The sequence below is a fragment of the Beauveria bassiana genome (assembly GCF_000280675.1).
Source record: "Beauveria bassiana ARSEF 2860 unplaced genomic scaffold BBA_S00022, whole genome shotgun sequence".
In the NCBI taxonomy this organism is placed as follows: Eukaryota; Fungi; Ascomycota; class Sordariomycetes; order Hypocreales; family Cordycipitaceae; genus Beauveria; species Beauveria bassiana.
In genome coordinates, this window is record NW_007930857.1 from 341,867 (window position 1) to 366,260 (window position 24,394).

The 24,394-nt window shown below is 53.1% G+C and overlaps 5 protein-coding genes across 5 annotated transcripts; 2 read left to right on the plus strand and 3 right to left on the minus strand.

Annotated features, from left to right (window-relative positions):
- Positions 1 to 188: 188 nt before the first annotated feature.
- On the minus strand, positions 189 to 3,371 carry BBA_07050 (GPI ethanolamine phosphate transferase; the record flags this gene model as incomplete). The annotated part of the gene is made up of 1 exon (XM_008602147.1): positions 189 to 3,371. The coding sequence occupies one exon, from the start codon at positions 3,369 to 3,371 to the stop codon at positions 189 to 191; it is 3,183 nt and encodes a 1,060-aa protein (XP_008600369.1).
- Positions 3,372 to 4,408: 1,037 nt separating this feature from the next.
- On the plus strand, positions 4,409 to 6,319 carry BBA_07051 (heterokaryon incompatibility protein; the record flags this gene model as incomplete). Its single annotated transcript, XM_008602148.1, has 1 exon — positions 4,409 to 6,319. One exon carries the CDS (start codon positions 4,409 to 4,411, stop codon positions 6,317 to 6,319), a length of 1,911 nt encoding a protein of 636 aa, XP_008600370.1.
- A 362-nt stretch (positions 6,320 to 6,681) lies between these two features.
- Positions 6,682 to 9,257, minus strand: BBA_07052 (uncharacterized protein; the record flags this gene model as incomplete). The annotated part of the gene is made up of 2 exons (XM_008602149.1): positions 6,682 to 9,047; positions 9,104 to 9,257. The coding sequence occupies 2 exons, from the start codon at positions 9,255 to 9,257 to the stop codon at positions 6,682 to 6,684; spliced, it is 2,520 nt and encodes an 839-aa protein (XP_008600371.1).
- Positions 9,258 to 10,885: 1,628 nt separating this feature from the next.
- Positions 10,886 to 12,556, plus strand: BBA_07053 (sugar porter family MFS transporter; the record flags this gene model as incomplete). Its single annotated transcript, XM_008602150.1, has 1 exon — positions 10,886 to 12,556. One exon carries the CDS (start codon positions 10,886 to 10,888, stop codon positions 12,554 to 12,556), a length of 1,671 nt encoding a protein of 556 aa, XP_008600372.1.
- A 2,064-nt stretch (positions 12,557 to 14,620) lies between these two features.
- Positions 14,621 to 22,457, minus strand: BBA_07054 (C6 zinc finger domain-containing protein; the record flags this gene model as incomplete). The annotated part of the gene is made up of 4 exons (XM_008602151.1): positions 14,621 to 15,451; positions 15,558 to 16,511; positions 22,167 to 22,226; positions 22,365 to 22,457. 4 exons carry the CDS (start codon positions 22,455 to 22,457, stop codon positions 14,621 to 14,623), a joined length of 1,938 nt encoding a protein of 645 aa, XP_008600373.1.
- Between the last annotated feature and the right edge of the window lie 1,937 nt (positions 22,458 to 24,394).

A 24,394-nucleotide genomic window follows, 5' to 3' on the forward strand; every position in this document is an offset into this window, starting at 1 on the left:
CACAGCTCAAAACGAGTCTGTGGTATCCCGAATAGTGACTACAAAGAAGAAAATTGTCCCAGTTGAAAGTGTCTTCAGAGAAGGGGCAGACGAGATAAAGATAATTAACAAGTAAAAATAAAAAAAGACATTAACTAATATAAAAAAAACATAAACATGGCTAGGTAGACGAGGACTTTGGGTTGACTCTACTCAGCCCAGCCAAATACCTCACTGACGGCCAAGGAGTTGCTCCGCACGCCAGCCAGCGTGATCAAGATGCCCAGAGCGTCAAGCAGCAGCAGCAGCAGCGCCGCCGTCATGTAGCGGGGGCTAAAGACGCGGTAGAGCATGAGGTGGCGGCGCAGCCACCCGGCCCAGGCAATGGTGGCGAGGGCCTCGACGGCATAGTAGGCGATGAAGACGCCGAGGGCGCGCGAGACGGTCTCGAGCACGCCGCGCTGCTTGGGGCCGACCTTCCAGAGGGCGACGAGGGGCAGGCTGGCGACGGCGAGGATCTGGGCGGCAAAGGTGTTGACGGCGACGATGAGCGGCGCCCAGGGGTAGCGGATGGTGAAGAGGGGGATGAAGACGGCGTCCCACTGGATGCTGGAGAGGACCGCCTGGTGGCCCGTCTTGAAAAAGTAAAAGTTGCCGAGGATGGCGAGCATGACGGGGCCAATCGTCTCCGTCTTGAGGCCGTTGAGGTCGAGCAGCTCGACGAGCGCGAGGAGCTGCCACATCATGAGGGAGAGCGCGCCCGCGCCCATGGGCTTGGTGAGCAGCAGGCAGGTGCCGAGGACGCTGACGGGGAGGAGCAGGTAGCGCGCGCCGAGGGCGTTGGCGTAGCCCAGGATGGTGATGCGGCCCTGGCTGGGGACGATGGCGACAGAGGGCGGGGCCCAGATATAGGCAGTGGTGCCGGCGACGACGGTAATGGCCAGCGTGAGCTGCGCGACGTAGACGCCGGCGGTCTTGAGGGCCATCTCGGGGAGGTGAGACGCGGCGAGCCACTTGCCGTTGTTGGCGGCGTCGACGAGCCAGTACAGCGCGGAAAGGAACAAGCTGAAGCGAAAGACGCGGCCGATCCAGGTCGGCGCGAGGCCCGCGTACGACTTGGTGGGCGTGAGGAAGGACTTGATGAGCACGGGGAGGCCGAGGAGCACGACAAAGGGCAGAACGACCTGCCAGGGCGCCGAGGTGGACGAGGCGCTGGAGCTGTAGTAGGTGGACTGGCAGTAGGGCATCTGCTCCTCGCGGCAGAGCTTCGAGTACGACGCGATGCGGCCGAGGACGATGAAGGCGACCGAGTGGTAGATGCCCATGTAGAGGTCGACGCGCGACGACTCGATGCGGAACGAGGACACGAGCGCGGCGACACCAAAGCTGGTGATGAAGAAGAGCAGGATGGAGTCTTCCCAGATCGTGTACGAGTTGGATGCAAAGCCGAGAGAGTGGCTGACGGTGAAGACGACGGCCATCCAGCCCCAAAACGTGTTTGGTAAAAGGTTGCGCAGGGTCCTGCCGTGCTTGTAGAGCGCGGTCCCGGTGCTGGCAATCATGATGGTCGCCACGAGCGTGGCCAGTCCATCGAGCGGCTGTCCACGAAAGACGGCGGCGCCAGTCAGCGTCGCAATGACGAGAATCACGCGCAGGTCCAAGGCCCAGTGTAAAATGTCTCGGTGGAAGGACTGGTCGGGATGCTCGGGCTCCTCCTGGTCTTCGGAAGCTGCAAGCTGTTCGAGCTGCTTCTCGGCATAATCGAGCTCGGCATTGTTTAGGACCACGTACTCGTCGTCTTCGGTGCGCGATGAGTACATAACCAGGACAACCAGGCCAATGGCGGTGACAAATACACCCATGACCATGCGCGGGACATCAAAGCGCGCCCAGAGGCTCTTGCATACAGCAAGGTTCCGCTCCTGAAAGGCTGACAGCGCATCGTAGAGATTGCGACCAGAGAGGCTCTTTGAGTTGGCCGCCGTCCACAGCGCCGCAGGGCTACCCTGATCGCTCGCCGGTGCGATGCCTCGTGTCTCAAAGTACAGTTTCTGATAGCGCTCAGTACCTGCCGCGGCAACGCGCGACACGGCAGCAAGGTTAGCCCAGTCATTGCCGCGAGGGCCGGCAAAAGCCTCTTCGATCGGCTTGCCCAGGTTATTGAATGGGATGGGGATGCCAAGGAGAAGAGCAAGCGTCGGGACGAAATCGATTTGGTTGACTGGTCGAATCTTGGCGTTTGGAGGTGGAATCGCGTGCTCGGGATGGGTTCGGCCAAAGATGGGCCGCTTGGCGTACATCCAGAGAGCGGCTTCAACTTCGTCATCGCTCTCGCCACCGTGGTCACCTTTGCTGTCCATGCCGTGGTCTCCCATGACAATGAGAAGCGTGTCGTCGTCAATCTTGGAAACAACGTTGCGAATGAAATCATCCATCTGTTGCAGTTTAGAAGCCATGGCAGGGTGCTCGGGCCCATAACGGTGGCCGGCGTGGTCGACGCCAAGGCAGTGGCCAATGAGTAGATCCCATTGTGTTTTCGCTTTGGGCTCCAAAAGGGGGAAGAGGTGGTCAATGACGCCGTTGTCAACAGTGTGCAGATCCCAGACATCGAAACTGTCATATGCTCTACTGATGTTTGGTTCAAAGTAGCCGGGGAAAAGACTCCACCAGGTATCGTCGCCAATCTGGGCAACCTTTTTGTTGTTGTTCTTCAGCTGCATGAGTAAATTGTCCTCGTCAATTGCATCGCCTCCAAAGTTGCTGCCCAAATCGACAAATGTAGGCAGCGTGCCAGTCGTAAGGCCCTTGAGGCGCTGCAACGTAGCTGTCGGCGGGTCAGCGATAAAGGGTCGCAGGAAGGCATTCTGCGGCGACTTGACGGCCATTTCGTGAAGAACAGGAAAGGCGTTGTGGTAGGCATGCGGACTGTCAGCCGCATGAGGAACAGTAAAGTCATATCGTAGAGCATCAATGAGGATGACGACGGCGCGATCAAACGTCTTTGGGTGCCAGCATCCCTTGTCTGGGTTGAAAAGGCCCTTGGTACCGTCGATGGGCGGCGCATCACAGCTCGACTTTTCGTGCAGCACCAGCCTGGTCAGCAAGAAACCTGTCGTAAAGAGCCACAGGCCAATCGCATGGATGGCGAGTATCCAGACCCAAAAGGCGACCGTCCACAGCCAGCGCTTCTCGTACCGCGTCTGCCGCAGCTTGTTGAGTTTCTCGCGCTTCTTCTGCAGGGCTTCGGCCCGCTCTCGTTCGGTCAGCAAGCCATGGCTGGCTGCTTTGGCATCGGCCGCCGCCTTGGCCTTTCTCGCCTTTTCCCACTCGGCGGCAATGGCCTTGTACTCGGTGAGGGACGGCCCCTTGGCCTTTGCGCCGGGTTGCGACATTGGTCTCTGAGGTGTGCTGTGCTATGACCGGACCGCAGCCATTGGTTGTATGATAGGTATTCTCGTCGTTCGATTCGCCGGCTCGTCGATTCACCACATCTGCGCCCACGCACAGGAAGAAAACTCAAGGGCCAAGGTGTTTAGAGGTCGTCTAGATTGTTCAGATTCGAAATCTGGCAGCTGCGTGGAACCGCGTTGGCGTTCGTTTTCGAGTCCCCACCTTGTTAGGTAGGCTGGGAATGCGAAGCCCGGCCCTGCCCACGTTCGGGCCGCTTCCATCGACATCATCATCAGTCAACAAAAAGCATACATGTGTCTCCCCAGACATAGGTCGACTCTTTCCTAGAATTTACTACTGTCGACTGTGGTATTCTGCGTTCGCCATCCGCCCGCTACATCATGTTCATTATCCCGTAAACCGTCACTTGGCAGACTTCCCGCCAAGAGCTTACCTACGCGGCAGCTTGCATGTCAGCATTGCTATCTAGCGAGCTCAAAAATGCAATGATGCCGTCTTGGGAACTTCCAACCCGGATAGGCTTGTCATTTGAATTGGATATCGGCTTCGCATTGCACTCCTTCTGCTACATGATTGACCCTTCGTCCGCAGCGACCCAAACTGCAGTCATTCTACTGAAGATGTGTTTTCGCCGTCAAAAACAAATCCTTGACTTCTAAAGGCAAGATCAGGGACCTTGTTTGCTTGTCTGGATCAGATATAACAGTGCTGCAGCCTCAAAGTCTGCAATCCGATATCGTTTTAACCGGTATAGGGGCGGCACTCGAGCAAGCCGCACCTTCAGCCCGGCTGAGTGGCCGCCCAACGTCGCACAGCATGCTGCGTTGTTTGTCTTCTGATACGATCAGAGCTTATGTCCTGATTCCGTGAATCATGTCGTCGCGCCTCTTGATGTAGGTCAGCGTCAAACTGCGCTAAGAACCACTTGACTCAAGCAAGACAACCTGAAGTGACTGTAAGCGCTCGCAGTTGCCAGATGATACGCGGGATAGGCGGTCAGACCAGCTAGGACCTAAGCATGGAGCCCTATGACAATAGCTTCAGGCATGCCAAGCTACCACCGGGGTATATTCGTGTGCTCGAGTTACAAGCCTCGACTTCCGTCGATGCAGCCTTATCCTGTCGACTTAGAGTGCAGACCATTACTGACGAGCCTTACGAGGCTTTGTCCTATGTATGGGGTAAGCCGACTGTCTTTCACAGCACCATTTGGTGTGTAGATGAGGACCATCCCGACACAGAAGGCGGCGTGCTGCACATTGGCGCCAACTTGGCCACGGCGCTTCGCGCCTACCGCCCTCTAGATCACGCCAGACGAATATGGGCCGATGCTATCTGCATCCAGCAGGATGACTCGGACGAGCGCCTGTCTCAGGTTCGCATGATGGGTGACATTTTCCGCAGTGCGACGAGAGTTTTATGCTGGCTCGGGGCTTTCCAGGACCCAGCAACGTGCGAGTTCCTAGCACTGACTGCAATACACTTTCTGCGAGAGTTCAACAAAGACCAAAATAGTCATTTGCGGCAGATTCAGTCCGCTATACAAAGAAGAAAGACGCAAACTAAAGAACACTTGACCGAAGGGAGCGATGAAGAGCAAAAGCTGTTCACGACATGGCGTGCTGTCAAGACATTCTTCGACTGTGAGTACTTTCATCGCGCCTGGATTATCCAGGAAATTGGTCTCGCTCGCCGCGCCTGGCTCGCTTGGGGCCGCAGCAATGTCTGCATCGACTGGGACGAAGTGGCCCAATTCGTTTTGTTTCTGGACGAGAATGGCGCGTCCGTCATCAACGAGCTCGGCCTCAAGTCGTGGGTCTGCAACCACATCAACCTTGTGTGGTCAAACAAGTCTGACGGCACGCCAGCGTACGACTTTTCCGAGGTCCTACACTGGGCACGCGTCCACCTCTCCACGGATCCGCGCGACTACGTCTACTCGCTCCTGGGCCATCCGAGCGCTGTGGTGAGCGGCCAGCTGCTCATCGAGCCGGTGTACACCATTCCCACAGCACAAGTGTATACAAACCTCGTTGTCAATACCGTCCGGCGCACACGCAGCTTGCACATTCTCGCCTTTGTCGACCACGGCGAGGAGCCAAACCCAATGGGCCTCCCAACGTGGGTGCCCGATTGGCACGCCTTGAATCTCGTCGCACCGCTCAAATGCCCTACCCGTGCCGCTTCGCCAGAATACCTCTCCGTGATTGTAGACGAAAACTCGAGATCCACGCCCGCTCTGCGCTGTCGGGGTGCCATTGTCGGTACGTTGCGCGCACGCTCGGACATGATATCCCCCAAAGAGCTTGCCATTACAGACTACGCCGCCGAAGTCAAGAAGCAGCTCCCGTTCCTGCTCGACCGCATCTACGCCCAGCTCGTCCTCACCCAGCCCGCCGCGACGCGACCCAGCGCACTGTCCTTCATCTCTGCCCTGAGCTTCATCCTCACGGGCGCCTTTCGCGGTACCACGCCCGCCGCGTCAGGCGCCGCGCGGGACCAGCAGCGCGCCGACTGCGCCGCCCACGCCGTCAAGGCCGAGGACCTGCGTGCAGCCTGCGCCACGGCCCAGCCGGGCGCCTTTTTGGGCAGCATCTCTGTCGAAGAAAGACTGCGGGTGAAGGCGCTCGCGGCGACGGGTTGCGCGACGCAGATTGTGCAGGACATGACGTGGACGTCCATGTGTCGGCGAGTATTCATCACTCGAGACGGCCAGCTTGGCCTTGGGCCGCGCACGGTAGCCGACGGCGACGTGGTGACCGTCCTGCCCGGCTCCAAGTATCCCCTTGTTCTTCGGCAAACGGCGGCACGAACCGCCGAGACCGAGTATGAGCTTGTTGGGCCGGCGCTGCTGTATGGCTTCATGGACAATGAAGTCGCGAAAGCGCCGAATGGGGCGTTTGTAGAGCAAGAATTGTGTCTAGTTTGACCCAATGTCGATGATGCAAAAGTTGCTGCCCCTGGTTTGGGAAAAAAAGTCATTTATTGTTTGTTTGCGAATTGTCCCCGTGAACTCGTAGCTCTTTCTAAATACATCAAGGCTGTGTCCCTTCTATGAAAACGCCCATTGCCAACCCGATAAAAGCCGAGTCCCTACATACCTTGGGCTGGAATGTGCGCCACTGACGCTGCGAATATGTACTCGAAAATAGATCCTCATCCAAAATCAAACTTTGTAAAATGTACACATATCCATCATAAGCTTTGGGCGAGAGTCGTAACAAATAGCCTGTTTCGTTATGTGCAGAAAATAAAAAGCAAAATGGTCCACCAGAATAAAAGAGAAAAATACTAGTTAAACATGTCTGCTCCCGCAGGCGGCCTCGCGGCACTACTACCTCTTCTCCGCTCCATTCGCCGGCGTCGCCTATTGTCTGCGGCTGCGGATTCGCTCGCGCCATCGCCGCCACCGTCTCCGGGAGACGGCACGCCGCTCATACCGCTCCAGGTACCATGTGTACCTTGCGAGCCCAGACTCGACACTGTTTGGCCGTGTGCGGCTGTTGATCCCCCTGGCCCAGCTGCCCCGCCAGAATAATAGGCAGAGTCCTTGCCACCACGTCGACCCTTTGCAAAAGCAGGTCTGGGCGGCGATAAAGGCGCCAGTTTGTCTTGCTCTTCGACTCGGCGCTCTGCTTCTCGCTCCGCTGCCGCGCGTGAGTTTGCGGCGGCTCGGCGATACCCACGTCCGTTACTGGGAGACTCGATTTCGGAGATGCTGCTTTCAGAATCGCGACGGCCTCGAGTGGCCATGGCCTCTTCCTCTGTCAATCGCCTCAGTGTCACATTTCGATCACGGTCATCATGGACCTTGACTTTGACGCTGACTGGTTGACTACTTGGAGACGCATAGCGATCCCTATCCAAGTCTCTGTCGCCACGATGGCCTCTCCCTTCATTCGCAGCCAGACTACCAGCACGAGCGGCTGCAGCAGCGGCTGCTCGCTCTCCGGCTCTTCGGCGACGTTCTGAAGGTCTTCGCTGTGGCGGTGATGCATCCCCAGACACATATGAAGTTTCGGGCCCCGAATGTAATATCCCATGAGGATCTGCTGGCATGGGCGGCATCGAAGCCAGTTCTGAGTCATGGCGGCCGCCAGATCTAGGTGGCTGAGACGGCATAGGTACTGGTTGAATACTACCAGATCGCGCACCAACTCGGGGTGGATGATCAATAGATGATTCAGTCATCTCACTGAACGCAGTTTCTGTGCCTTGAGGCGGGCCATACCCTGTTTGACGACGAATAGGAGGGGGTCGCCTCGAATCCCGTCGCGAAGGAGAAGGATAGCCGTCACCGGTGAAGCGAGAGACACTGGTTCCAGCGCGCATATCTTCCTCTTCGCGTAAGCGGTCCTCTTGCTTCTTGTTACGCCTATCCGCAAGTTTCTTGGCAATCCACCCCATACCGAGTCCGCCAAGGATCCCCTTGCCTAGGCCTCCACCTCCAGAGTTTTCCGGTTGTCTTCTGTGGGAAGGGCTGACATAAGAAGAATATTCTGAATCATCATAGTCGCGACGCGGCGGGACGGATGAATATGGCGTTGTAGGTCTTCCTGTATCGTCTGTTCTTGTGGTGCCTGTTCTTGTGGTGTACGTGTTGGCTGGCTTTGCTGACGGCGGTAGCAGAGACGTCTGCGTGGGAGTATAGTCGGTGTACTCGCTGCTATAGTCGCTTCGTGCACCGCGTCCACTACGGTGACGACGAGGGGTTTCTGTGGATACTGCGGAGTATTCCTCGTCTCTGTTGTTTCTCTTCTTCATGAGATTGGCCGCCAGACCTCCTGCTCCGACGGCCGCTGCGACGCCACCCAACACCTTCAAGAATCCCCCGCCACTGCTTTTTCGCTGAGGTGGTTCCGAGTCCTTGTCGTCATAAAATCTCTCGGACTGGCCATGCGAGTAAAACGAGGAATACGCATCGGTACGAGTCCTATAAGAGGATGGCGATCGACTCCGCTCACGGTCCTGCTTCTTGTTTCGATTGCGCAGTAATGCCCACAGGCCAGCACCTGCAGCGAGAGGGCCTAGCCATTTGAGTTTGCTGTTGTCGTTCGGCTTGTGCTCAGAGTGGTACTCAGATTCGGTCAGGCGAGTTCTTCCGCCATCGGATCTGGCTCCGCCTCCCATGTAGTAGTCACGGTGACCAGCACGACGATAGCTGAGGATGAAGTATAGCAGAAACAGAAATGCCATCCAGAGCGCATAGAGAATAAAGAGATACTTGGGCGAGCCATAGAGAGTCAAGCCCAACGGAACTTGAACAATACCCAAAAGGCCAATGGCGCGCCCGGACCATTGATGGATCATTATGCGTAAAGAGCGTGACTTTGAAATGTTTCGCACCAGACGGCCGCCGACGAGTTGGAGAATGAAGAGCACGAAAATGGCGACTCCAATACCGTGGTGTGGGTTTGAGAGGTTTCTGCTGGGGCCAACCGCGAAGAAACCTAGGATGAAAATTACTAGTAGCATAAGACTGGCCAAAACTTGTAGCTGGCCGTGGTAGACAACGGCGCGGCCGGGGTTTCTGTCGTAGAAGCGGATCGTCATGACGGAGAAGGGCACAATGAGTAGGAATACCAGTGCAGCCATGACTGCATGCGCCAAAATGATACTGTGGTAGCCGACAAAGGTTGAGAAGCGATTGCCCATACCTGAGGACAATTGATTAGTGACATGACGCAAGACTACGTGGGATGGGTAAGCGTACCATTGTAGCGCATGGTGTCGAAGTTGACACCCTGCAAATTAGGAAGCAAGAAGGTATTCTTGTCAAAGACCCAGGTACCATCTCCCACGTTCATCGTGTCGGAGGCATAGCTGGCAGAGCCGGGGGCCGACAGCTCATCTGGTGTCGGCGCCATGACGGCGGCGACGAGGTGGAAGTTGGCTTCCGCGATGCAGTGGAGGCGTCTTAGTTGGGAATTAATTCAGCGTCGATCCAGCCAGATCTCTCCAGTCATCGGCGGGGGGTTGAGTTCGCTTGTCCCTGAATGCGCTCGCTCGGAATGGTTGGAATGCGGTAACTCGTGGTGGATGGATCCTCGTGGTATTGTTGACAGTGTGTAGCGTTGACAAACGAGGGGCGGTGTGGCAGACGTACAGTAGTGGCAACTACTGGAATGTGAAATATGCTGCCGAATCGGTTCGATGAATGGATTATCGTCAAAATTTCAAGGGCCCATGCGTGTCGAATTTTCTTTCTTCAGAGATGCAAGATGCGGAAGCGCAACAGTCGGACAAGAAAGCACAAGCCGACCCTTGTGTGCCCAAGATGTCGCAAGCTTGTCATCCTTGTTTGTCTGGTTGCGCGGGGTGACGGAGAGCGCAGCCCCACTCATACAGCTCTCCCGCGTCTTGCCCCATTTGGCTACAGCTTGTTTATTAGATGGTAATCATACCCTGCAAACGAAAGATAAAAGCCCAAAATCCGCCCAACCTCCTGAACACATTGGAAGAAAAACCTTGTGATGAGAATCTGACGCATGTACGTTTTTTGTTTTAATCAATGCATGTCTGAAGTATTATCGAGATGTGCATTATGCAGCTGCAGAGCTTCGAGATTGCATCGTCTCGACGACCACCTGTCGATGGTTGGTCTGCCTATTCGCTCGAAAGCAACGAGCGTTTTTTGTAAATGGGGAAAGAAAAGAAGAGGAGAAAGACCTATAAAAATACCAAGTTACTTTCAATCTGTAGCGTCAAAACTATCATCAAAAGCCACATTGACAAATAGGCACACTGGGGGAAGCGTGGCGTGATCCGTAAACCTGCAAATAAACGTACCAAAAAAGTCGGAGCCTGTGAACGTAAATGATACATTACATTGGTGGCTTCTGAGACGACTGAATTTTCCAAATATTTTCTCAACTTCTTCAGCCAAGTGCAGGGCTCGTGATGCGCCTGCAGCTCGACGTCGCCAAACTGTTGCTACTTGCGTGGGGGCCGCCAACAGCCAACACACTGTCAGCTGGCAAGCCAAACGCCAGCAAACCCAAGACCTCAACACCATCGTGGCGCATTCCTTGAACGAGTCCCAGACGTAACATAGGCTTGATTGAATCAACGTCGTCGAGTCTTTGGCCGCCCACCGAATATACTTGTACGTGGCGCACAACTAGCTTTGGTCGCAGCAAACCACAGCGAACGCCAATACGCCTCGCTTCTTCAAAGACAGACGCCAAACATCATGAACAGCCCCGGATACACGCGCTTGAAGCTTAAGAGCATGCGAAGGATGGAACTAGACACAGTTTTGGACCATTATATTGCTAATGGACAATTCTATTGGACGCCTCCTCCCTCCCCAAGGTTCATTCGCTTCTGGATCGCGACCGCCTCATGAAAGTCAATAAATTTCCAGATCACTACTAAAGGCGAGCCATTCCCCCAGCTCCAGAAGGCAGACAATTGCCCAGCTCGTCTTCTAACCAGACTTCAGATTTTCATATCTCAACAAACATCTTTACGATTATCGCCAATCTCGATCGCCATGCCCTTCAAGCTCCCCAGTCTCTTCGCTGGGGCCCAGCCTGATGCTCAGGCTGGATCCTCCGAGTCGCAAACCACTACCAAAGGCAACAAGGGACATGTGACATTCGCCGAGGTTTCCATCGACGACGAAATTATCAATGATGTCTATACCGGTAATGAAGCCGCCAAGATGGCTAGCGATCATGAACAGTCGATGACCATGCGGTACACAATCAAGTACTACTACATTGCGCTCTTCTGGGCCGCAGTAATGGCGGCCCCCATCATCATGGAGGGCTACGAAACGGCTTTGGTCCCTAGCTTCTTCTCGTTCAAGAGTTTCCGGGATGTCTTCGGATCCAACATTGATGGCCACCAGATCATTCGTCCTGCCTGGCAGTCGGGCATTACTATTTGCGCTGCTTTAGGTCAGCTCTTTGGGCTCTGGCTTGCCCCTCGTGTTGTTAACCGCTTTGGATACCGCATCAGCACCATGTGTGGCCTTAGTTGGGCTTCTGTCTGTCTAATGATTGGGTTCTTCTCCACGTTCGCCTTTACCACTGCCAAGCTTCCCATTTATCTTGTGGGAGAACTCCTTCTTGGTGTTCCTTGGGGTCTCTTTCAAGGCATCACCCTTCCATACGTCTCCGATATCACCCCTATGAAGCTCCGAGGACCGGCTGCGACCATGATCAACATCTTCTGGCTCGTTGGTCAACTTGTCTCGGCCAGTGTCCTACGTGGCGCTTCTGAGACAAAAGACCCGATGATGTCGATCAGGGTTCCCATGCTGATTCAATACTCCTGGCTGGTCCCGCTCTTCCTGATTGTGATGGTCGTCCCGGAGAGTCCTTACTATCTTAGCCGTCGGGGCAAGGACGAAGAGGCACGTAGGGTGCTCAGCCGTGTGAATCGCGACCCCAGCTTCGACCAGTATAGCTCCCTGGCCGTCATTCACTGCGTAAATGAGCACGAAAAGAAGACGACAGAGCGTATGGGCTTTACCGAATGTTTCAAGGGTGCCAATTTGCGCCGCACTGAGATTGCCGTCATCACCTACCTTACTCAGCAGCTGGTCGGCTCGCCTCTTGTGTTCTACTCTGTCAATGTTCTTCAAAAGGGTGGTCTTAGCCAGGGCAATGCACTTTACGTCACCATGGGAATGTACGCACTGTGCATTGCGTCGACACTATCATCTATGGCTGCCATGCGCTTGTTTGGCCGCCGCACAATGTGGCTCGGTGGTCTCGCGGTTGAGTTTGGCTGCCTCGTGACCATCGGCACCCTCGGATTCCTTCTCGAGTCGAGCACGACGGTAGCTTGGGTGTCCGCCGGCGTTCTTGTTTTGTTCGCCGTTGTTTACAACTTTACTATCGGTCCAGTTTGCTACAGCATTGTCGCCGAGACTCCTGCTACTCGCATGAAGACTGCAACTAACTCGATTGCCCGCGGTATCTACATTGTGATGTCGATTGGCAACTTATTTCTCGTTCCCAACCTTCTCGAGCCCAAGCCCATGGGCTGGGGACTTGGAACCCGCGCGGCGCTTGTCTGGGCCAGTACATCGTTTATTTGCTTCTGCTGGGCGTACTTTAGACTCCCCGAGATGAAGGACCGCACACCTGCCGAAATTGATGTGATGTTTGAGCAGAAGCTCCCGGCTCGTGCCTGGTTCAAGACCAAGCTTTAGAACAGCAGAGCATGATGGCATCGAAGCAGCAATCAATTTTAGGTGCGCTTTGTCTATTTGTATCTGAATCGGATCGGGACAATCGAAAACTGCCTAAAAGGCAGTTTCTGAATGAGGTGGGAGTAATGGGCTGGCCGGTAGAACGGGATTGGGATCGAGAAGGGTGGGTATTGACTGAATTGGATGGTACAAGACTGATATTTCATGGGAGGAAAGCGGTTTGGTTATTAGCATGGGTCAAGGTAAAGCAGATAGAGCTGATAATGATTGTTTCTTTTGTAGAATTCGAGCAGCGTTCAATTTTAGCGACCTGTGTGAGCAAATACAGCTAGTGCATGCAAGCCAGCTGTCGAACTGTCGGTAGCGAAGGAGACCCCGCTAGGCTACAGTGGTTTCAAAAATTGAGGGCGTGTTCAATTTCTAGCAAAGAAGGGAGGGGAGTGGACGACTTGCCTCAGAACCAGACTCGAAGCCACCACGATCTGTGATGTGTAATTCTTACAGATCAGTTTGGCTCCAAATATTTGGCATTCCAAATACTTGACAAGCTAACGAAAAAGACTGCATTTCTAACCATCTTGCAGTCTTTTTTGTGTATTCTTCTCTTCTCTCTCCCTCATCTCTTCCTGCTTCTACTTCTTCGTCGTCGTCGTCGTCGTCCTATTTACTATATTGTCGGTTTGAAATTTGCCTGCCGGAGAACAAACTTTTTTTTTTTGTAACTTTTTGTTGTTGTTGTCAGTGTCACAGCCTCCCCCCCCGATCGATTCACACGTGGGATCATGCAAGCCGCAACGACGGGAATGCTAATGAAACCCTTTCTGAAAGTGGGGAGAGGAGAAACTTTGCGGCTCTTGGCCCCCCTCCCCCTTTGCCTTTTACCCCTCCCACCCCCAAGAAAAAAAAAAGAAAAAGAAAAGAAGAGCGAGAATCATGTCCGTTCACGGGGCGCGACACGCGCAGCATTAAACATAGACTTCGCTTCTTGTACCTCATTTAAAAAAGTAAGAGTTGTGGGCTGCGTTGACTTTATTGACATGGTTCAACGCACCGACCGGTATTACCTAGGGCGCCCGCAGGTTATTTACTTGGTAAGTATTAACAGGGAAAGGCAAGCAAAAAAAAAAAAAACAAGTAAGCAGAAGATTAAAAATAAAAAAGGGCTGCTTGGCTCGCTGCCCATTTAGGGATGTGGGGCGCGAAATAGCGGGTTTCTATAGGTTCGCTTAGCTATTTCTACAGGGGCGGAGGGGCTTTTTCCCCCCTTCGGAATCAAAGTTTATTAACAAACGAAATAATAAAAGTGTAAATCCAAAAGCAGGCAATTGCCAAAGTTTATGCACATCCCTGGCTCTTCATGACTCCGGTTTACTAGTTATGTATAGCTGACAACCTAGGCATATTGGGCATCAATTCGCCCCCGAGAGCTATTCAGGCACAAACAGCGCAAGAACCGGGCTTGCGGGCGTGCATGGGTTGAGAGCCTGAGCATGGATGCCAATACCGGTACCAGGAACCGGGGACCTGCAGAATGCCGACTTCTGCTATCGACCTGGCGCCGGACCGACTCTGGACTGGTCAACGTTCCTTGCTGGCTAGCCTGCCCTTATTACCAATCATGGTCTCCATTGCACTGTTAGCCTTCTGTGCTCTTGGCCGGACACTTCCCTGCAACCCCGACCTTGTTTGATTTTGACCATTCGCCTGGCATGTCCTGCACCACAATGTGCCTGGAATCGACTTTGTCAAGTAGTCGGCAAACATTTTATCCACTGCAACACGCCACAGATAGCGTCGTTGCACACGCTGCCCCAATTCCTGCCTCTAAACAAGTTGGCGCTAATCAGACATCCCTGCAGTTATCCCTGCCGGCAAGGGCGCCTGTTATCGACGAGACCACTGAAGGGCCACTTCACCATTTGCCTCTTATTGAGGTCGTGTTGGCTCGTCGTATGTACAATATATCTGTATAGTGCCTTCTGTTCTTCTTCTGGGTCACACAACCTCGTCAACACCAACAAAAAAAGCTGTGGCTCTGTCCTTGGAACCATTTCGCTATCAGTATCATTGCATGCCGCCGCCCATCCCATGCTGAGAGTGCTGTAAGCCTTCTGCGTTCTCAACTTCGGTGATGATGGTCTCGTCTGCAGCCATGCTGTTTAGCATGTCCTGTTGTGAGTATCCTATCCAGTACTGAGGGTTGCTCTGCTGCTGCTTTTTAAGTTGGTAGATATCTCGAGCAACCGCTCGGACTTGATTTCGTGCTCGATCCGCCGCACCCCAAACGGTAGCAAGGTGATTTAAAGCTCCAATATTGAGTCGTATTTGCTGACGCAAATCGTCATCATCGTGCGGCACAAAGAACACTGCCCACTTGCTCAAATGGACTATTGATGATGATGTAACCACACAGGTAAAAAACTGTGTATGCGATAGCAGTGGTACCCTGTGAGTAACTAATTCGCTAATAGCGCATGCTGAGGTTATTGTGTGCTTCGTGTGAGTATTGAACATGCTTCCTGTCGCTACCGGTTGGTATGGTGCACATGAGATGATGCCCTGTGTTGGTGTCGTGTCGAGCTGGGAGAACGGTTGATGCAGCATGATGGAGGTCGCATGCATTATCATATGTGCCTGAAACATCATCTCATCCAACATGCCATTCTTTTGCAGGGAGTCCTTTTTGTTTTGCGGAAGGTGTAGTCGCCAGTTTGTGAGAAGCGCCTCGATCCTAGTAATATTTTCGTCGTCAGGACCCTGTAATGGAGGGGTTCGCATAAACCGTCCAAGGTTACGGCCGCATAGTACTCGATACGCAAACGAAGAAAAGACTCTGTCATCGCCGGAAAATTCCATATTCTCCAAGTCTGGTAGTGTCATGGGATTGGGAATGTTCTAGTTAAAGTTAGCAACACTGTTTCAAAATGACAGGCAAACGCTCAGCAACAGTGGTCATGTTCTTGGCCTAACGGCAGACAAGTCCCCATCTGGTACCACTTACTCCAGACAAGAACTGTACCTCTTCACATGGCAGCGGGACATCTGTGGGGACGTCGTACAGTAAAAAGTTTGTGACGCGGTGAACACCAGCAATCAGACCATCAATGATGAATAGATCCCACCAGGTTCTCCTCCAACTTTCTTCAATGACGGGAAGGCTTCTTCCGTGAAGGGTCGCAAAAGGTCGAGTGTTTAAGCCAATCTGTACTGCGAGGGTCTCTGCGTCTCTAAGAATCTTCCTCGCCTTTTCGTTCTCGCAACAACCATCGAGTGCCACAATCAATAGCATCATTGCTTGAACGACAAACCCATCCTTTGGTCTCTGAGATTCATATAAGATCTGATAAGCTTCTTGAAAAAGAGCTTGCCTTGCAGCACCGGCATCGATGAACAGCGAGCCTACCCATCGGGCTGCTGCTAGCACTGGCTCCAAAGAAGGGTCTCCAACGAGCGTGAGCAGGAATGGCTTGGGTAATACAAACGGGTGCGAAGCATGAAAATGGTAGAAGAAGGCATCGAGACAACGATCGGCGAGAGAAAAAGATTGCAGAGTTGGAGGGATCTGTTGCTTTGTAGAGGAGATTCCGGCATGGTTGTCCGGAAAATAAGAACGATAGAGCTGAACATCGGCGTTGGTCGGTTGCACGTCATCAAAGGGGTACGCGCCCATTTCGTATGGGACACCGGCCGCGCCACTGAAAGACGGTCTCTGGGTGGCCAAGGCACTAGTGACTCCTGTACCGGAGTCGATGAGGATGGGAACGTTTGACCCATCAGCAGAACCCGAGATCGATTGAGGTGCAGGGGACGTGACTCGGGATTTGCTTGAATTTTGCGGTTGGTTCTTGCGCGGGCCTTTGTAGCCCCTGCGAGAAGCCACATAGATGCAGTCGGAGCCGGAACTTCGACATCTGACGCAGGGATTTTGACCGTCACACTTTAGGTGCTTGCTCCGCTGTATTACATGTTAGTAGGAGTACACTTGGGCGAATTCATAGGACCAGAGTAATAAGCAAAGATGTGCCGCGTTGGTGCCCGTGCCGAGGGCGCCAAAGTGGTGTCATCCTGACACTAACAGTCTGGGACGGTGGCCACTGGAAAACGTCCAACAGCTAGAGAAGAGACAAAGGGGCTTGGAAGCGCGTACACATGCTAGACAGGCAGCTGGAACAGTTGCATCCTTTGAACGAGCGTCGCCTGATGCCGTAGAGGTGGATGGGAAGACGGACCCGGTGGGTGTCGTAGCTCCGGAATGAGTCGACAGTGACTGAGAGCTGGCGGATCTGGAGGCAGGAGAAGTTGCGTCCTGATTCGAAAAGGATGACGGTTCGCCAACGGATTCTCTTCGGGCAGAGTTTGCCATGGTAATGGCTTCTGCCAACAGCGCTGCGCGAGAAGGCGATGGTGATGCAGTTCATGTAAGTCGGCAGCAGAAGAACGATGATAAGAAGTAGTTGAGAAAGAGAAGTGAAGCCGTAGGGAGCGCAGGAGGGTTACGAAATGGGAGTAGACATTGGGACGGCGGCGTGTTGGAAAAGCAAACGAGTGCGCTTGATGGAAGCAAGGCAACGGGCGACGGGTAATGTGTGGGAGAGCGGCTTGTGGGGAGTGGCAGAGGGCGGAGATGCTACCTAATAATAAGCAGGCGAGAAATCTGATAGCACGGAAGTGGTCGGTCGGCCTGTCTGTTCAAGGTGCCCATCCGGCAGGAAAGCGTCGAGGAAAGTGCTAAGAACGTAGACAGGCGGGGGACTCATAACAGTGGACTGAACTTCTGCGAGAGGGACCGAGACCTGAGGGACGGAGGTGTCCCGCATGCCAACCCAAACCCGGCCAGCATAGGTACCGAGTCCTACCGACTTTGACTAGGTACCTACCTACAAGGCTACCAGTACAACACCTAGGTACAATATAGAGGGGGTTGAGGGGCAAAAGTAGGCGTGCCAGGCTCATGAGCTTGATGTTTTGTGTGTTTGAGTAGGTAGCGTGGCGTTGGGCGAGGCCACGACTGTGCGGCACTGCAGTGCTACGCTTTTTGGCTGCGGCCCCTGATGCGGCCGCTCCGGGGAGACATGAGTGGCTGACTGCTCCCCGCTGCCCAGGCCACCTAGACAGGTGGCCTAGGCAGGTGGCCTGGGCAGCCCAGAGTGGCTCTCTGCAGTCTTTTTGCAGCAGTCTGGTCAAGACATGAGCCCCTGTAATCCCCGAATGGGCCCCCTGCCCACCCCCCCTCCTCAGCGGCACCAGCGGGTCTGGCCGCTCAAACCCCTGTCCCCTCCCCTCTCACAGATCTCCTGCTTTTGCCCCCCCCTGCCGGCTTTTGTTTGTGGCACCACCACTGCACACCCAACGCAACCGCGGTGCCAGACCCATCAACCAACAAGCTCGTCCCCGTTCTCCCTCCTCTTTCATGCTTTTCACCATACAACCGGCCCTCTTATGTCCCGTCATTATGCATGACTCCCGCAGACTCGGCTCGTCATTCCCTAATTTTTCTTTTTTCTCTCTCTCTCTTTTTTTTCTTTTTCTCGCTACTTAATCAACACCCTGGCCTTCTATTGTTTCTTTGGATTCCTTGCTATCAAAGATTCTCTGCTAACTAACCAACCCCACGTCGTAGGCCACTACCCCTTGACAAACAGACGGCTGCTCCCGTAATCGACACGCCCCAGCCGCTCTCTATCTACAGGGTGTCTTACCAAGCACATCTATCGGCCAAAACTGGCATTGCCTCTTAAAAGTCAAGCTACTGTATTCATTGGATCATGAACTCCACCGCCGTTCAACTAATCCGCCTTACAAGTCCGCGGGCCGGCCACTTAGCCTTTGCGTCTTCGGAAACCACCCGATGGCGCTCTGCTCCCGCCTTCGTCTAAATAACAAGCCAAGATGTGTGCTTTTGATACGCGTTGAGGTATCATACTCCATCATGATGACGTACAAGAAGATCAGAAAAGCTAACATGACGTGACAAGACACGCGCTATTGACGACGACCTTAATTCCAAAGCAACCTTTCATCGTCCGTTTGTGCCTGCTGTACCCGCTCATCCACCTACGTCGGATTACATGGTACCACGATGCGATCCTGACAGAGAAATCGAGTATGATTCGCGGATCACGGTCTCTCGGACATGGCGGCTGTTATCCACTGCGGCAGTCTATGCCTGATTATCTGCTGGTCTTGTCTTCTCCTATGTGTGCAAACTGTATGCAAGCAAAATCCTAACCGTTGCTCAAAGAATGGCCCACCTCTCAATTGCATAGGGCTCGTGGACGCTTTTTAACAATCAAGCTCTCCGTACAACCTACCATGAGCAAGAGTACTTGAAGTATCTGGATGGAGTAATTTGCATGCTTTCACAAGCTTGAAAACAATTTTTGATCTTGACCTTGGCATTGCTTCCTTCATTAATGAACCATACAGTCAAACGGATGCCATCGGTCTAGAACAAAATGTAAGTAGTCGCGCTCCGGCTAACAACGCCACAAAGCTCCTTTGAAACATTGGTTGGGTCGAGATTTCTCAATCATATTTTACTTTCGCGGTTTTCACACAGTCACGAGCCATCATCTCATGAGAAGATTTCCAATGGCCGCAAGCGATAGGGCTCGCTGGGCATCAGTCATTAACTTTGTGGCAGTATCGGTGAAGATAGGCTGCGACGGCTGGCCTAATTGTGGGCATACGGGAGACGCCTTCAGGGCCGTTGGCCACCATATCTTTGCGCAATCCGGCAATGAGCTGTTGCCACGACTATTTGCGTTGGGTTCTGTTGTCTTCACTGAGCAAAGTGTCTGATATTGGTAGGAAAAGAAGCTATGCTGCTGCGAAGACCACGCACTCGAGTACAGAAGGCTCGAGGGAGACTACTGCAGCCAGTATGCCGTCAACGGACAGTAAGTTGAAGCAAATGACGCCTCTCCGTGAGAATTCGGAGGGCAGTGGTCCTGGCCATCCTTTGTGCCCACAACAATGATGCTCTGCATAAACGTCCCCTCCCAGGGCCCATACCCCGGCAAGCATTTCCCAGTGCACCGGCACCAACATGGGGTGACAGATTCTACTAGCCGCGATCCTGAACCCGAGAATTAGACATAGGGCTGCGAGCCGTTACCACGGTTGGCAAAGCACGAGATGCTGCTCGAGACGGTGAGCGATGCGCTGGCATGGTCCACCTGGCTGGGCCACAACAAAGCGCGCGGCGTTCTACGCAAGCGTGAGATGAAGGCATGCATGCGAGTTGCCACATCACATTTTTGCTGTGATTCATGCTGCCGCTAAAAAGGATCTTTATCCTGTGTTGGGTATCTTCCCTTGTCGCCTCCTTATGGCGTGGATGGAATAATACCAGCAGAGTGTTATGAGGTGGGGTAAGCGGCCAACTAACAAGAAAGAAGCAAACTCTGCGAAATTTCTGCATAAAATCTTGCCATGCATTTCGGCTCACTGATTCATCAAGCAGTTGTGTATGTTCCTCGAGGCAAAAGGATTAACTGAAAGACAGCTATCTACGTTGAGGGCCCAACGCCTGGGTGCTTTGCTACCAGTGAAGGCGCTGTGATGAGCATTTGCCTAGGCTCTCTGTGAAATCTTGAAACTTTTTACCCAACCGTCATGGCGTGCCAGCCCTACGACTAAGGACAGTCGTTCGTTTACTGACAAAATTATGAAGTGCCTTTGAGGATTTGCAGTGGCTTGGGGTCGACGGGCCCAGTCTGAAATTACGTGTGGACCAACTCATCGAGACAACGCCCGCACTTTTCGTTTGGCTTTTCTTTTTCTGTCTTTGCTCTTTTTTTCCCTCCTCTTTTTGTTCAAAGACCACAGGAAGCATTCGTATAGTGGAGCCGTGGAAGCAACTGTTCCAAGAAGGAGGTGGCGTGCCGCAATACTAGACACACGCCAAACAGGTAGGTCCTTGCCGTTCTCGTAGCTATTTTAAGCCCCAACTAATAAGCCCTTTCGATGAGGTAAAGAAGCCACGTGTGGGAGAGAGACGATTGTTTGACAGGCAATAAGGCTTGTCTCTTCCCCTCTTTTTATATGTCAGAGCAAACATTTCGGGGCAACAGACCCCGGATCTGTCTCGCCTTGTCGGCAGTTGAGCGGGAAGGCTAACTCAACCTGAACAGTGAAAAGTGGAATTTGGTGACTTTTCTGCTCGTTGGTTGGCACAAATAACTAAATAGCTGGCTGGCTGTTGGTACGAGAAGAGCACCGATGTCGGCCTGAGAGCAAACCTTGAACGGGCGCTGACGATTTCTCACAAGCCTCAAAATGCAGCCGCATTGAGAAAATGGAGGAAAAGGTAAATGGACATGGGACTAGGTCGATGTCTGGATAGAGAACCAGACAGATATGTATATATTCCAGTCCAGGCAGAACTAAACGTAGCCTTCATTTGCCGTATGCAAACGTGACATTGATGGTGGCACGACGACAACTGACGCGACCACAAGACGGATGTACTGCCCTCAGGCAATAGAATAGTCCGTGGATATATACACAATGATGCTCAAACAGTGGTATAAGTAATCATGCACAAGACGCAGGAAGGCTTTGTAATGATGGACAAGGCCCCGCCTTGGCTGCGAATATTACTTCCTGAATTGGCGACTTCACCCCTTGTACCAGTTTCGCACGGTTGCTCTCGATTCTAGCGTCGCCAAGGCCGTTGCAGCAAGTGTGCATACGGGACGGCCCTAACGCGAACCCGGTCGAGACATCCGGCTCCCTATACCCGTCATGAACGGGAGGGACCGAGCACTTATCCTACATGGAAGATGCAGGCGGGACTGCTTCAGACAGATGGCCATGCCGTGGCGTCCATGGCAATATTGAGATTCGGGACGAGGGACGCTTGCACTGCTCCGTACAGGAGCCGGGTCTGCATGCCATGACTGAGCGAGTGCATGCGCCACCGCCGTGGTAGTGGATAAGACTGATGGCTCGGGTAACTTGTGCCAGCGCGACCGGTAGATGCTGAGGCGGAAAGCCTTGGTACCTGGAAAAATCAATCAGTAATACCACAATGCGAAACGAACCATTTTGCATGGCCATAACGCTTTGAAAGTGTTCATCTTTCTTGTCTCGCACGTGGCTCCTCTTTTGTGCAGACAGACATCAAACCATTGTCAATTATAGCGCGACCAACTTTTGGTCGCGATGAGCCGATCAAAGATGACCGGAGCCGCGACGCGACTAATATATTCGGCATCAGGGTGATTGTCACGCAGGATTCGAAGCCACTATGGACAACAGAAGACTGTTTGGGTCGCTGAGTGCGAAAATATATGTATATATATATTTTTTTTTAGAAATAGTAGTGGTATATTCTTTTTGGCGGAGGGATATATCAAGCAGGGGGGCGCGGGGGAAGTTCAGACGTTCGGCGCTAATTAGCAGCAGCACTCGCAGCACTCGAAGCAGCAGAGACCGGCGCAGAGACCGCAGCAAACGGCCTGTGAAAAAAAAAAAAAAAAAAAAGTTAGCGGAAAATGGTAGCACTTAGTTTCGGTATAGAATTGCGAAAGAAGAGGAGAGGGAAAAAAAAGAAGGGCAAGTTGAGGGAAAATAATAGAGATAAAGATTGGGGGTTATGACGTACCTCGCCCTCGCCATTGTGGCCACCGCGAAGGCCGACGACAGACATGGGCTCGACAGGGCGCTGTATGGAAGAGCGTAGTTGTTAGCAATCGCTTCGCGGAAATAAGAAATAAAAAGTGTTGAGGACGAAATTAGCTCCTGCCGGGGCATTTCGCTTCTTTTTCCTCCTCTTTTCACCCTCGTGGGTGGTGGCACTCACAGGCTGCTCGGTGCTGGGGCGCGCAGCCTCGACCGCGGGTTTGGTGGCAGCCATGGGCTGCTGCTGCTGGGGAACCTGCTCCTGGGAAGGCATTGTGACGGCGGATATGTGCGTATATATCGATATATATATATATAAAGAAGCGAGGGGCCGATTGACGAAGAAAAACAAACAAAATAAATTTTTTAAGAAGATGGAGCCACCAGGACACAGCTCAAAGCTGCAGGGAAGGCAGCTCTTTTCTTATACCTCCACGTCTACTACGTATTTACGTATCATACATAGCCCACACGGCCGCAGTCAAAAAAGAAATAGGTAGAGCGTCATGTCAGACGATTCGACGCAGAGGACGTAATTTCCAAACAAGGCGCAGAAGCTGGAGATGGCTCATGCAGTTGTATCTTGGGCCAATTATTGGGCTCCCTTTTGGAGAGGCTAGGCCGTAGCGGACATGGTCGGATGGAGACGTTTCGGCACGCTTGTGCCGTGAGCTATTGGAAAGACGGGGGGTCGGGCCCGGGCTGAGGCGCTCTCTCTCTCTCTCGCGTGTGAGTGGATGAGCCCTTTTTTTGGTGATGATTTGTTTGGATTCGGCACGGGCGACCCGGGTGGATAACGACTTTGCGAACCGGGCAGTGCAAAAGGGCTTTTTGTTTTGTTTTGCTTTGCTACTGATATGTGATGGGGGCCGGTGGTTGGCAGTGGGCATCTCTTTTCGTGCATTGCGAGGCTGTGGTTGTTATTACACAGGGATAATATACCATAGTTATCATGAGAAGATGAGAATATGCAGTTGACAACTGCCGTGGTGAAAGGCAAGTACATGTGTAAAAAAGGTGAGACTAATTCGGCTCGATGATGCGGGAGAATCGAGCACTGTCCGCGCGAAAACATCCGACGTCTAATCTGCAAGCGAGAAGACCAATGAAAAGCAAAGAGAAGCCGTAAAAGGCTGACGTTGGATAACGTTTAGCGGATTTTACACTGGTTTTGGTGTGTCTCGCCCACATGCAGGCACAGTAATGCACAACCTTCGCAACTTCGCAAGGCTCGTGTCGCTGATGATCTGTCCTTGTTGGTGCATGTTCTTCACAACCCCGACGAGCCAGAAAACAAGAACAAACGCTCAATTACATCATAGGCGTCCTTTTTTTGTCCCGCGAGAGGCGCAACGCCTCCCCATTCCCCCCCTCCCCCTTGCAATCCCAAAGTCACACCGCCAAAGGGTGGTCGCCAGTGTAAGTCGCGCGGGGAGGGGGGCCGAAGGCGGTATTAGAGCAAAGCCCTTCCGCCGAGCCCTTGCTCAAGTTCCTCTTCGAAAACCGAAAAGAAGAGGAAGGAAGCTACGCCGACGCTAAACAATGGAGAGAGAGATTCGACACCGGCCTCGGCCGCACCTGGGACCTGGTACAATCGTCTTGGCTAAAAAACGTAGGGCGCCCGCCCGCCTGCCCGCCCCATGCCCTGGTGAGAGAGATCGACGGGACGCTAAAAACCCGCGACAAAGAAAAGGGCCTGGAACTGAACCAAGACGAATCCCGACGTGTTGGTGAACAAGGGCAGGGGAGAAGAAAAAGGGAAGCCGACCCCCCGGACGGAGTGCAATGTCAAGGTGTGCCGCGATAGACGCTGCCAAGAACCTTTGGCTTTTAGATGCAAAGATTCAGCTTGTAGGCATGCATGTTTTACGATTTGTTGACGGCCGCTGGGCCAGACACACAGTAGATGATCTGTATAGAAGTCTTGGGCACACTGTAAAGCGCACAGTGCGTGGACGCTGACTACAGTACAGGTGGCGGTGCTCGCGGTGCCACAATGTCTGGCAAATTGATGCGCCGCAGGATAACAATGGGCTGCAGCAATATGCTCTCGCTGATATACCGTAATTATATGAAGGAAATGATGAATTTCTTTAAGCAATGTCTCTAATCCATCGTGCACACTCAAATATACTCGCCAGCACCCCTTCATCGTAAAATGATTCCTTTATTAGCCGACAATCCCCCGCAGCCACCTGCCAAGCCTCACCA